We start from the raw sequence: 14,604 nt of genomic DNA, 5'->3' as shown, positions 1-14,604 counted from the left end.
ACTGCTTCATAAAGTGCATAGTATAACTAAGGACTATAAACTCGCCCAAATAATTGAGTGCTTTTTACAGAACAGAAGGTTTTTTGTTGAATTCCAAGGCCAGAGGAGTAGATGGAGGAACATAAAGAATGGCCTTCGACAAGGGAGTGTGCTAGCACCTATACTTTTCAACATTTACACCAATGATCAGCCTCGCCCACAAGGGACAAAGAGCTTTATTTATGCAGACGATGTTAATTTTATATGAAAAGATAATGCGACAAACAACTTACTACCACTAAGAGTGACTTTTATCCTAAATATTAAGGTATTATAAGCTCCTTACACCATCTCCAGAATAAGGCACCATATTCACCAAATTTTATTTCAACACAGCAATTTACGTATTCTTTTTGAACTTTTAACTAACCACTTGTTACCACATTTTAAAAAACGAGACATTTGTAAAGATCTACAATAAGGATTGATTATAAGACTTTGTCATAAAAGTACTTATAACTACTATATTCTACTTGCTAGTCGTTTTATGCACATTTGTTCCAAAAACAGTATCCTCTTATTTAGGTATAAGAGCAATCAGGATCCTGATCTATCTTTCTTTCAGGTATGAGATTTTTAGGCTGATGATGCCCTCGTTATGGGTGAAACATGTCCCTATATCTAATATGTTAAGAACTATTTCTTAAATTTAAATAAAAAACTCTTATGTATTGAACAGGTGGAATTTATAATCTAGTATTGTTATTTGACTTTAAGTACATTTCAATACAGACCATAACATGAGATTTGTAACATGTAAACTTGACCACGTTGGTCCTTAATTGGTCCGTATTGACTCGTAATATTAATAATGTACAATGGGTGATTGTTTAGTTTGCCCTGTCAATATATTATTAACATAAATAAATAAATAAATAAATAAATAAATAAATAAATCAAATATTAAGAATTATTGTTTTTGAGCCTAATTTGAAAAACTCAGTTTTTCCCCATTTTAAGAGTGTGGGTTTACTTTTTTTTTTAATTTCAGGTGTGCTTTCAATTCAGCATCAGCGTGTCACACCTTCTTGGTCTGTACACCAGAGAAACATCATTGTGTATTATCTTTAGAGATGGGCTCTACACCTAGAATTTCATAGCTATTTCATAGCTTACAAATTCTTTCACCAGTATAAATACCATCTCTCTTGAAATGATGTGTCATTCAGCCTTGTCTTCTTGGTCAAACTGATATGTCAGCCCGTAGAGTGTTTACCTCCGATGACAACTTGATGAAGGTCTTTACTTCTAGAGGGTACCCCACCCAATTGGTTGACCGCCAGGTCTCCCGAGCCATGAACTCGTGTCGCCACACTCTCCATGCAGCCTCACCCTGTGCCCTTCATAACCACATGCTGTATCATCCAGGTCTTCACAAACCATTCACATTTAAAAGCAACCATTCAGTCTTCTCTCATCCTCACCCCACACCTTTGGTTTTATTTTAAAAGTCTCACAGTCTCATTCAGGCTCTCACCAAACCTGTAAAACATTCTCACTTGCTGTGAACCACACCAACCCACTCACCTCTTTCTGGCTGTTTTTTCCTGTGAACACAGCTGTTCTAAGACAAGCCTAGCACCATTTTCACCAACAACTCCTACACAATTAAAGGTCATGAAGACTGCACTTCATCCATCATCTACCAGTTTCTGTGCAGACTTGTCCATCTTTCTACATTGGCTTAGATATCAACGCTTCAGCCAAACAAATATGCGACCAGTCTAGTACCTGCAAAACACACAGCGTTGATCTTTCTGTCCCTGTTTACACCCAGCACCATCAAACGACCTTTAATTATTGTTTCACAGTTAGTCCTTAAAGATTTAAATCCAACCTCCTACCCTCTTGCTGTTAGATATTCCAATGGTGGATATCCTGGTGCTCATGTCTAGGGAAATGCCCAGCCTTAATATTAGATAACAGCTTAGTTTTTTTTTTTTCATTCTCTCTCTTGCCCGACTCCTGCCGTAACAAAACGTAATGACAAAAGCATATCTGCGACAAAAAAATTGGGATGGATATGACCAGAACCATTTGCTTTAATATGTAGGCATGTGTGGATAGAGTACACACGAAGGATAACGAATGAACAGTATCCAAATTTTTCAACTCCATCCTTCATCACAATCTAATTTTAATCTGTTTTGACCTGAACACCATTCTCTTTTTTCCTATCTTTATTCGATTTTAACGTTTCCTTTTCTATATTTGTTGTATAAGAACCCTTTGTAAATGAGTTTAGGTTTTCCTCTTTTAGTAGTTGTTAGCCATGGCCAGTCGATTTACGTATGATTTGGTAATTCGTACAATTCGAATTACAAACCTATTCATTCGTATTGTCATAGCAAAGCCACCAATACTCTTAACAGAATTGTTGTTTGAGTTCTGAGAATACTCTGACCATAACATATAGGCCTGCCATTATATTCGTATGTAACAATTGGAATGAACAAAAATGTGGAACAAAAGTGCCTTGCTTTGGTCCCAGTCATGTGGGACAAACATTAATTTGGTATGAAAACTGTTCGTGAATAAATAATTCTTGGGGTTGTAGGTGACCTGGGATGTAAAGTTCTGATACTGCTGCAAAATTTGCTCTAATTTGTAACTTGATTCAATTTTGACTGTATGAATTAATGTGCAAGTTATTAAACTTGTATCTACTGTAAAGACATTAATTTGATGGTTGTATACTGTGTAAATGTTTGTTACAATTATAAAGTAACTGTTGTTTTATGTGAATGTTTTATAGTAAGTTGGTTCCAGCAGTGGTGCTCAAATATTGAATAATTATTTTTTAAGAAATACTGGAAGGGATCTCTTTAAGAGTCCTCTTGAATATTCTTATTGCCTCCTGTTATTATAAGTAATTTAATTGTTCTATTCTCCAATCACAGGGCACTGAATGCTCCCGCACAATCATATTATTTGAATGGACATCAACTGATTGTTGCACCAGCTGATAGTTGGCACCAGCCCATAGAGCTTCCTGATGGCAGAGTTCAGTGGAGACGTAACAGAGCAAATCCTAATGAAGATGAAGAGCATGAGAAATTGGCAATAAGGAATTCAGTATCAAAGCCTCTGCCTTGTGAAGATGAGGAGATTGATGAGAGTAAATGTAAAGTACATATTTTAAACGATGATTGCCTCATGCATATATTTTCTTTTCTATCCCAGAGGGAAAGAATCCGAATTGAAAGAGGTTTGTAGTATTTCATGTAGAACTATTCTTCCTTTTCATTTTCTGGATAACATATTCCATGACTTCTTTAAGAAAAAAGTAATTCTCATTGAAAATTTTTACTTTTGTTGGACAATATTTGTACTTATTCTTAATCTATGAAGTTGATTTTTTTGCAGATAAATAGAAATACTTTACAATATTCAGGCAAAGAATTTTATGTGGTATCAATTATATCAATATGAATAACATTTTCTACGTCGGAATATACGTTCTTGTTCAGTCTTTTAGCCTGCATGAGTCTGCAAAACAAAAGGCATCTATTTATGCATTCCCAATGAATTTGTTTCAAGAATCATCATGAAAGTCGGTGTTGTGGTGAGATAATGTTAATTTTTAATCCATGATAAGCTGCTGCTTCCTAGGATGCAGTCTCCCTGGCATAGGAGTAAGTACTCGGAAGCTTCTAACTTTATCATTACTCCAGTTGCTTCACTTGTTCAGCTTATTCTAATTTTTTCTTTTTCTTTTTAGACTTCTTATTCTAAATTTTCTCCATAATACACGGAGTCATTGAACCTGTCTGGCAACTCAATCTGCATTTTGAGGAAGTTCCACCTGAATTAGTCCATTTTAACTCAGACATATACATACCTGCCAACCCTTCCGATTTACCCGGAAACTTTCCACGTTTTTACTCTTCATCCGATTTCCCGATAATTTTTACTTCCTACTTTTGACCAATATAACCTCCAGTACGGTTAATACTCTTCCTTAGGATAAATTCTTATATGCTTGTGTAATTTACACAACCTCATTTGCAAGCTTATTATTTGATGCTTTATTTGGGCAATTTATCATCCGCCACTTTTGTGTATTGTCTTTCCCGCTCATTACAGCAGTGTGTGTGCTTTACAACTGGGAATTCAGGACGGCAAACATCCTATAAGCGAGAGAGGTTAGCAACTCCGTTAATCAGGGTGAAAGAATAAGTTTGTTATTGTGTGGTTCGCGCGCTGTTGACATTCTTTCTGTGTGTAGTTACATTGGAGTTGTAGGCCATGTGTTTTTTGTTGCAGTTCTGTGCTTTTCACTCTGTCAAAGTCTTATGTTGATGATATACGAGACATATTGATCAGTTTTACATGCGGTAGTTGTGCGAGTGCATTTGTGTTCATTCTTACTTCATAATTTTAATGAATGTATTTCAGAGAGTTGTGCCGGTGACAGTTTCTAGTATTCTCTCTTCACGTGGCCAAAAAACATGACAAACTTTATCTCCAACTGTTCAGAGATGCCTATAAAATTGAATTTCCGTTCATTTTATTCCGTGTGTCGGTGTGATACACATTCGTATGAACGACATGAATGAGAATGATTAGGTACATTTTCTTGTAACCATTTTTATTTTTTCTTAAAGATTTTAAAATTAATACGTTGAATTTAAAATATTTTCTGTTCTCTTCTTGAAATTTCTCCTTTCCTTAAGTCCTAAGAAAGAAAACATTATATTTAAATTTCTAATCTGTAATTCAATTGTCTTATTTATTCCAGAAAAGTAAAAATAACTTAATACGTATAATCTTTCCCAAAAGACAAAAAAATGTGACCAAGAAATGGAAGAAAAATCAAACAAGTAGCAAATCTTCACCAAGAAGCAAGATCAATACAGGTCAAATCATGTAGGTCACACCCGCTCCAATTATAAAAAAAAACAAAAAAAAAAAAAAAAAACAATCACTGTCACCAAGGACAGTTGCCAAGGAAATGACAACATGCCCATAAAGCCCAGAAGTGATCAATCATGAAAGCAGAAATAACAATGGGATAAACCCAAAGAAGGAAAGAAGTACAACAAGAAGTTAAATGCTTAAAACAGCAATAAATGAAATTAAAGAAGTAGGATAAGAATAGCACTGAATACAAAACCCCAAACAGAGATTCCGAAACCTAGGCGAAATCTCACGTGGTCTCTATACCGTCAGTAAATTAAACCCATTAAGTTGCTCAATACCATTAATGTTTAAAGGAATTTCAACAGTACCGTATTCTCAGTTACGCAATTAATAAATATGTTATTACCAAGGTGGCTGTAGCAACATTACCAGCATACTATTTACAATCAAAACTCCTAGGAGGTATAAACTACATTAATCATAATAAAGTTTTACATTTTAGTTAGAAAATTTAATGGGACCAGAGATAGAACGTAGGCTACAATTTCTTCCTTGAGATCCTAAAGATGCAAGCAGTTCAGAGGAGAAAACAAATATCCAGGAGTCATATTTGACCAGTCCCAAAGGGAAGAATAAAATTGGAATCATGATGAACTTACATGTCGTCTTCAGATAGGTAGTAACGCCTTGGCGTCTGTAACATAGTATTGATTATTTTCACCATGTTGGTTATTCCTGTCTGTATTGACTTTTATTCAAATTTCTATAAAATACTTTCCCATCTTGTCAATACTTTACATTTTTTATTATCGCTAATTCCTGTACATGTTTCGAGAGCCAGTTACTCCCTTCCTCAGTGGTGCCAAAACATCAATAATCTTTGGACTTGGTACATTGTAACGGATATACCGTATTTCACGGCATAATCGTCGCCACCGCGTAATCGTCGCATCCTTTATTTTCAATACAAAAATCGGACTTTAAACCTTTAATTACATAATCGTCGCACGTCCAAATTTTGTTCACTAATCTGGTTAAAAGGTAAATGGAACTGCAACGTAAGTTGCACATGAATGCGCAATTTAAATACGTGTATGGTTTATGGGCAATTTGGCAACACAGTCACGTTTGCGACATGTTGCACAACGTATAAATAAATAATACCGGTATATAATACGACGCATGGCTTACCGGTAGACTATCGGCAGTTTGACAACGTGGTCGCGAGACAGTGTACTATTTATTCACCACCTACATATTATGCTTACCGGTAGGCTATCGGCAGTTTGACAACGTGGTCGCGAGACAGTGTACTATTTAATCACCACCTACATATTATGAGTTCCCATTTGAAATACGTAAGGCTGTAAGTTATCGCTTATCGACAACGTCGCCAGGAAATACCGGCTAGGTAGGTTGAATGGACCTCGAACCAGCCCTCAGATACAGGTAAAATTCCCTGACCCGGCCGTGAATTGAACCCGAGGCCTCCGTGTAAGGCTCCATGGGGCCGGCTCCTGTGTTATTGCGCACGAAGTGAAATCCAAGACGATAACGTAGATTTCCACGGAATTATTCAGCCGAATTATTTACGATGTCTCAGTTGTCATCGCTAAACTCTTATCTTACTACTACGTCATAAGTGTCCGGGCATGGGATGAAACCTTTTATCCAAGCAGTCAAGATAATTATTATCCAATGCTGTTAAAGTTTTATTTTATAAACTCGTCAGTAATGTAATGTAAAATCATCAATAACTGGGAAGAAATATTAACCTAATTACCGTATGTTTAAAAGAAATTGAAAAAAATGAATGTTTGTTACTGACGTCTCGGAATACAGTCAACTATACAGTAGATCTACACCGCGCTAGCCAGAGCGAGTTTGCGAGCTTTGCGCATGCGCAGTAGTGTGTCGCAACCAACGAGCTAAACTGATAAATTGTTGCATGCTTCCTTGCTGCCTAACAGTATTGGCTGCTCTGGAATGGACAGATCACAGATGCATTTATTTGTTTCAGATTTACGTGATTACTGTAGACATGTGTGCGTGAGAATTTAAGTTTTTAATTTGTGTTTTGGGTGTTGGCAGAAATAATTTGTTTTAATAGTGAACAATTACGGAAAGTCATTTATATCGCAAAACATTAACGTGTGAAGCATTTATAAGCGATTATGGGTAAATATAGAAACTATTTTGCGGGCTTCAAGCTAAGTGTAATTGCCTTCGCTGAACAGCACGGGAACAGAGTTGCAGAAAGAAAATTTTCTGTGAGTGAAAAGTTGGTGCGTGACGGCGGAAAGTAAAAAAAACAAGCTAAAAAGCACAAACCCTTCTAGACGCGCGTTTAGAGGTCCTAAAACAGAGAAGTTTCCTATAATTGACGAAGAAGTGTTTAGGTACGTTAGTGAAATACGTAACAATGGCTGCAGTGTATCATATGAAATGTTACAAATTAAGGGACAGGAGGTAGCGCGCAAACACAACATACCGGTAACTCAGTTTAAGGCGACTCGTGGGTGGATTAAGGGGTTCATGCGACGACACAATCTGTCAGTGCGAAGGAGAACAACACTAAGCCAAAAGTTGCCTGCTGATTACACGGACAAGATTGTAAATTTTCACCGATTTGTCATACGTTTGCGCAAGGAAACTTCGTACTTGCTTTCTCAAATCGGTAATGCCGATCAGACTCCAATCTTTTTTGATATGCCTCGCAACAGCACTATTGCGCTAAAAGGATCACGGAGTGTATTCATGAAAACTAGCGGTAGTGAGAAGATGCGATGCACGGCAATGCTAGCCATTACAGCTGACGGGAGAAAGTTGCCGCCTTACATCATTTTCAAGGGGAAAACGATGCCTAAGAATATGCACTAGACGGTTCCGAAGATGACGCAGTGTGGCAGGGAGACGAAGAATCTGATACTGGTATTAACAGAGGTGAGGACGGCGCATCAGATAGCGAAACCTGCGATAGCGACACCGAAGATTTGGAATAAATTGCGTACCGGTAAGTCCGCATTTCACAACAAAGCGATAATTTTTTGCAAGTGTAATATTTTAACTTTAATACTCAAATTAATGACAAATTAACTTAATACGTTCATTTTTATTTTCAGGTTGGAAAAACGTTCGCCGAATTGTTGCGAAAAATTATGAATTTTGTTTTAGACTATTTTAATTATTTTGATGTATAAACGCGAGTATTACGTGCATCTTAAATTTGTATCAAATACAATTTAGTTATAAATACATTTTTTGAGTAATACAAATACTGGTATTAAATATTCATCGTATAATGGTCGCACCCTACAATTTTTTTCGAAAATTTTGGTATAAAAAGTGCGACGATTATGCCGTGAAATACGGTACTTGATATACAGATATAGTTGTTAAGTACATTTGTTACAATGTACCAAGTCCAAAGATTATTGATGTTATGGCACCGCTGAGGAAGAGAGTAATTGGCTCTCGAAACATGTACGGGAATTAGGTATAATAAAATATGTAAAGTATTGACAAGGCGGGAAAGTATTTTATAGAAATTTTTTTGTAAGTTAGTACTCACTCATGTAAAATGAATTCAGTAAGAATAAAGTAAAAGGAGGACACCTTCCAACCAACCAAAAAGGTAAATGGTTCTGAAGGTATAAAACCCTCGCACAAATGGATTTTATCATGGGTTCATTATGTAGGCCTAAGCCAGTCACTTATTTGCCCACCAAACACACCTCGCTTGCATCATGGCTGATTGTCCACTCATCTTGGCAGGCTAGCTCACACCAAGCAGAAGCCTCTTCAAGCCTGCCCAAGTGTACTGATTGGTTGGAGAGAAAGCGAGAATCAAGTTATACTTGCTCCAAAGGGACCCAAGAATATTACTCGTGGCAAGTTAATAAAATACATAAGACATTAAAAATAAAACATAGGTACTAGGGCAGAGAGGATATAAATAAAATTTAGCGACATGAAGTTGCACAGAAAATAGTAGTTTCTCTTCTTTATTGTTCCCTTTCTCCTCTTTCCGCCTCTTCATTATTTCGAGTTTCCTATCTAATACATCCTGCTTTTTCTTGAGAATGAAATACAATGAATCCTGTACACTATCTTCTATCTCATCCCATACAAAAGCTGGGAAATTTTTCGTGATCCGCAGATGGTCATGTAAGTCATTGTTCAATTAGCATACAATCGTATAAGGAAGAAGGAGAGAAAGAGAGAGTGGAAGAAATAGTTCCGGTCGTTGACATGCTCCCGCTCCCTCCCCTACATTACGTAACCGGCAGCATAGCGACAAGTAGCAGCTCGCCTCATAAGGTCAGTGACAGCGAAGGAGCAAGGACATGTTTGTTTGATTCAGACTGGTCTAATATTAATTTTTGGATGAATTTGGTACCAGATGAAACTGAAGTAAGTAAAAAATAAAATTCGCTTATCATCTGAGCTGTCGTCTTTTTCTTTAAAACTCTCCAAAGTTTGTTTGTTGGTTGTTTATTTGAAAGGAATTTCATGGTTAAAATGAATCGCGTGGTCAGACGGGATTAAGAGGAGAAATTTCAGATTTATGTGAAAGGTCTCAGAAATATAACAGTAAGTTTGACAATTATTGGAATAAATAAGACAATTGGATTACAAATTAGAAATTTAAATATAATGTCTTCCTTTTTTTAGGACTTACGGAAAGGAGAAATTTCAAGAAGAGAGCAGAAAATATTTAAAATTCAACCTATAGTGACTAAATAGGTTTTATTATTTTATGAATGAAAATGATTCTAATTTAAAGTGTTTACTGAATGACATAGTAAGTGTAAATTTAGACACAAACATTTTATTTATTTTTTAGGTGTAAATAAGGATTTAAGTTCCAAGAGCAGAGCAGATTTTAAATTTTAGTATATAGTGACTAATTTAATAGGTTTTACCCTTTTTATGATTTGAAATTCTATTTTAAAGTTTTTACCAAATGGCATAGTAAGTAAACAGTTGAGACACAAAGAAATATTTTAATGATTTCAGTATTTATATATAATTGTTCTGTTGATAACTTTATTTGTACAAATGTATAAAGTCCAAAGATTTAGTTTGATGTTTTGGCACTGCTGAAGAAGAGAGTAGTTAACTCTCGAAACATGTACGGTAATTAAGTATAAAAATTATAAAGTATTGACAAGGCAGAAAAGTGTTGTATAGAAAAAGTCAATACGGACAGGATTGAACCAACATTGTTAAAATAATTATTATTGCTGTATGTCGCTCTGGTCAGTTATCTACGTCAATGTCCATCAGAGTATGCATATTCCAGGTAGCTATATTCATGTTACAAATCTTTCTTATGTTTCTACCGCACTGAACACGGTAATCCAGTCAGTTGAGAAGTTAGACTGCCTATGTTTAGGGCACCTTTTATATAGCCTCTTCCCCATTCAGGGTGAGCAGAGGGGATCCTAAATGGGACTGCTCCGTCATGGGTGTAGCACACGAGTTGCTCTAGAGCAGGGATGGCAAACCTTTGCCGACTAGCGTGTCAGTTAAGGTCTGGTTTATTATTTTCTACTGTCTAGTGTGCCATCGGTTATTTTCCTTTAAAATCATCATGAAACCCATCATATGACTTCATTTAGGTAGTAGATTGTATTACATGATTTTATTTTGCACACATCACGGAAAATTACATGTTGTTCGTGTACATTTTAATAAGGTATATTTTTTCTTTAACGTAATAAAGTTTGTAAGAAAGGCCATAGAATTGATACATACTTCTTTATTAAAGCCTAACATTAAAATATGCTATGTTGCTAGACTTTCGACCTATTTATTACATGTTAAGAACTGTTAGCATGTTGTATATGTGCCACACAAGTCGTGTTCACGTGTCACCTGGTGGCACGCATGTCATAGGTTCGCCATCCCTGCTCTAGAGCCTGTCCTCGAGCAAAACGGCGATCACACACTTGCCGCCTATGTGCTGACTCATCACAAGGAGCTCCCAAATTACACTAGCCTGCCCCCGTCACAACTTGCCAATCATCGCAGGACTTTGATATTGAGCAGATGGTGTTGCTTTCCAAACGACGCCTGTGCATGAAATCCTTTTACGTGGGAATGCTGGTGCACATCAGCCCTTGACAGTTTCAGGACGCCGACCGGCATGGAATCTATGACGACTGGAGATCCAAAAACTGCTGAGGTTGTTACACCTCATGGACATAATCAGGTGCAGTTGGAGTTTATTCAAACACTACTGAAAGTTACTAGAGTGCGAAGAGCATTGACGAAAGTGAGAGTGAAAGTGCCGCGCCAGGTCCTTAACAAGTGACTCAAAGGAACCGTAGAGATTGTAAATTGGAGAATAGGCAGTAATCTTGATACACACTCTCTCTCTCTCTACTGCTATAAGTTCTGTCAGTACTTTCTATGCATATAACTACTAAATAAAACTGTGCAAACCCATTAATATACATATATTCTGAAAAACCACAAGAAATGCTGTGGAATGAACATACTCTTTTTCGAAACGATCGCCATGTGCAGCAACACAGTGGCGAATGCGTTGAGGCCACTCATCAATAGCTGCATGAATCGTGTCCATTTTTGTCAGCTGATGTGAGTGTTTTTTTAACATCTCAATGTTGCTGTGCCGCTTTAGACATGCCATCTCTTCGAGCTTGTGCCACAGAGAATAATCCAATTGATTGAGGTTTGGACTTCCACTAGGCCATTCAGCAGCAACAGTGAACCGATACTGGCTCTCCCCATACGTCGTTAACAAAGCCTGGGATCGAACCCGGCGTATCGCCTTTAATTTTTCAGTTAGTAAATGCTGTTTGTAACTTTTAGATGCACCAACATGTGAATCATCCTTGAAAATATGTGACGTAGTTCATAGAGATATATTCACTTCATGAGACAAAATTGTTCGCTGTTACGTATCCACAAAGACGCACATGATATGCCATCAGTTGGTACAATTATTTAATCACATTTATTTACAAATTAACACACACATAACCTTAATCAATGCATCACAAGAAAAAAAAAAAAACCATTTCACTCCGAGAACATTAACAAAGCCGCCATTTTGAAACAACTGCATGTCACTTCACATGGAGATTGCAACCTTAAAACACAGTTGAAACAGATGAGTGCCGAACTTAGCATGTCAGTTAACGCATGTTCACCATTGAAACTCGTGCTAAACAATAACTCTCTAACCAATAACTCTTTTACCAATCACACCTCGTTACCATCAGGACCACCACCTTATATATGTGCCTGGTCAGGCTTCTAGAAAGCTACATTACAAAATATACCTTCTCAAAAATTCGAGAGTGCCTAATACATAGATTATAATGTACAGAATATTCTCCATCGTTCTCATCTAGTTATACCATTCTGGAAGTTACAGTGTGTTTCACAATTATGGATTACAAATTATATATTCGGGTAAGAATAAATTATATAATACTACCTGATGTATCCGTGCTTCGCTACGGAATTCTACATTGTATACAGAATTCTAGGTTAGGCAGTGTACACCTTGTGAGCAAGATTGAATTATATTGCATAACTCTTAACGTTACCCTAGAAACGCGGCGGGGAAGTCACCAAACGTCTTTTCTCTTATGAAGACTGGGTTAGGGAATTTTCATTGTAACGGTAGGCCCGCTTGCCTACCATCAGTCACAATCCGGTTGGGGAGTTTTCATTATAATGGCAGACACTCACTCTCCACCTCATTTTTTACATCTTCAGAAAGACTGTCTTAGTGGTTTTCCCGAGTGAAATGAACATAGGTCATTACAACGACGTCAGTAGGAATGGCGGGATTAAAAGCAATATGAAATACTCGATCAAATGAAAAGCCACAGATTTTCTCAATTTTAACGAACAGTACTATGCTGACGATCTAACAGTCCAAAGTTCCAGAGCTGGAATGACCAAGCTGCAGACAGCCATGATCGTTAAACACTCTTCGACATTTTTCAGGGGGTGGGAGTCAAATAGTGGAGAGTCCTAGGGCAAATCTATGCCCTTTTACTAATCTGTTTCCTAGGAGTACCCGATGAGTCAGAAAATCTCATTTCACTACACTGGCGGCGGAAAAATCTGAGTTGGAGGCAAATTTTTCCTCCAAGCCAGAGGACAAAACTCCTCTTCACTGCTAATTTGGAATAAAATTAATGTAAAATTTAATAAAAGTGAAGAGGAAGACTTTTTTCTTAAGAAACATCTCTTTTCAGGATTGAATTTTGAATTATTTAGTGAATTGTGGTGCTATAATTTGGAATAGGCCTAAATTGTAATTCTCGACCAGGTCATACTACTAAGTGAGCCTCTGTCAAATGTGCACACTGCTCGTTCAAAAAGCACATCAGAGTAGAGATCGAATAGCTGGAATGCTATGATGAACCAGTGTGTTATGTACCAGCAGTATCAGACAGTGTATGAACCAGAGGAATTGCATGCTAAATAAAAAATTTTTTTAACTCCCCAGCTATTTCCCGCCAATATTCAGTCAGGCTGTTATACTCGGTACGCAACAGTAATCCCATCTATCGGAGTTGAGGGCACCATAAGAGGCAAAGAACATCACAAAAAGCAATGGTCAATGTAATTTTATTGTTGATCAATGTTATGCGCTTTCGATATTGTAGGCCTTCACATTTAGTTTTCTTCCGACTCTGAAATTTTACTCTTATCATAGTCTGTACGGTAAAACTGAATAAAACATAAATGATCGGAAATTGTAATCTCTATACCTTTTGTTATGTAGCATTTTTCTATAGGACCAATAACATAGGTATTTAAAAATTAAATTTTAGGCGCCTGCCCCTAAACTAGCATTTCATCCAGGGTCAATAAAATTGTTATAGCTTAGACTATAGTTTCTTCTTCCCCGACTATATATACCAATTTTCATTAAATTCTGTTCACCCATTTTCTCGTGATGTGGACTTAGCAACAAAAATTGAAATTCATGAAATCTGTGTTATAATAGCCAGTACGGTAAAAATGTATAAGACATAAATGATCGGAAATTTAATTCTATGTAACTTTAGTTATGTAGTATTTATCGATAGGACTACTAATAATATAAGTATTTGAGAATTGAATTTTAGGCCTTCCCCTAAACTACCATTTCACTCAGCATGAATAGAATGACTTATAGCCTAGATTGTAGTGGCTCATTCCCCGAATTTACGTACCAAATTTTCATAAAATTCTCTTCAGCCGTTTTCTCGTGATGCGTGTACATGCATACACGAATGGAAAATTCTAAGTTCCCATGGAGGAAATTAGATATTTTTCACCAATAGATGTAATCAGATGTAAGGCTTTTCAGGTGTTTGCTCTATTAACCAGTGTTTCATCTTCGCTGGTGAAACGTTTACAAGAATAAAAAGCTTTGTGACGTGAATATTGACCTTAAAGGGCAATTCCTTATTTATACTCTTAGTAATGGCAAGAACACACGTCAATCAAGTCTGCTTTTCCATGAGTACATCGAGCAGTATGGCGAGCACTGGCAGCTGGCACTGTTGCCGAACGAAGCACTATTGTGTGTGGCAACGTGTCTGCCTCGCAAAACACAAAATTTACAAGTAAAAATCAAAAGAAAGAACCAGGAAAGAAATTAAGACAGAGAAAATGAAATAAAATTTCCATCCTCTTGGGGAGAACTTGCATGGCACAAAAACT

The 14,604-nt window shown here is 36.8% G+C and overlaps 1 protein-coding gene across 3 annotated transcripts in view; it reads left to right on the top strand.

Annotated features, from left to right (window-relative positions):
* The window catches only part of LOC136857887 (F-box/LRR-repeat protein 20), a 201,344-nt gene that overhangs the window by 57,936 nt on the left and 128,804 nt on the right, over positions 1–14,604 (top strand). For all 3 annotated transcript variants that reach the window (XM_067136925.2, XM_067136924.2, XM_067136923.2), the window contains one exon: positions 2,940–3,247. In XM_067136925.2, coding sequence (XP_066993026.1) covers positions 2,940–3,247 — 308 coding nt within the window. The remainder of the gene's footprint in view (positions 1–2,939; positions 3,248–14,604) is intronic.

Source organism: Anabrus simplex, chromosome 1 (assembly GCF_040414725.1).
Source record: "Anabrus simplex isolate iqAnaSimp1 chromosome 1, ASM4041472v1, whole genome shotgun sequence".
Classification (NCBI taxonomy): domain Eukaryota; kingdom Metazoa; phylum Arthropoda; class Insecta; order Orthoptera; family Tettigoniidae; genus Anabrus; species Anabrus simplex.
This window is presented reverse-complemented; position numbering and strand designations above follow the sequence as displayed.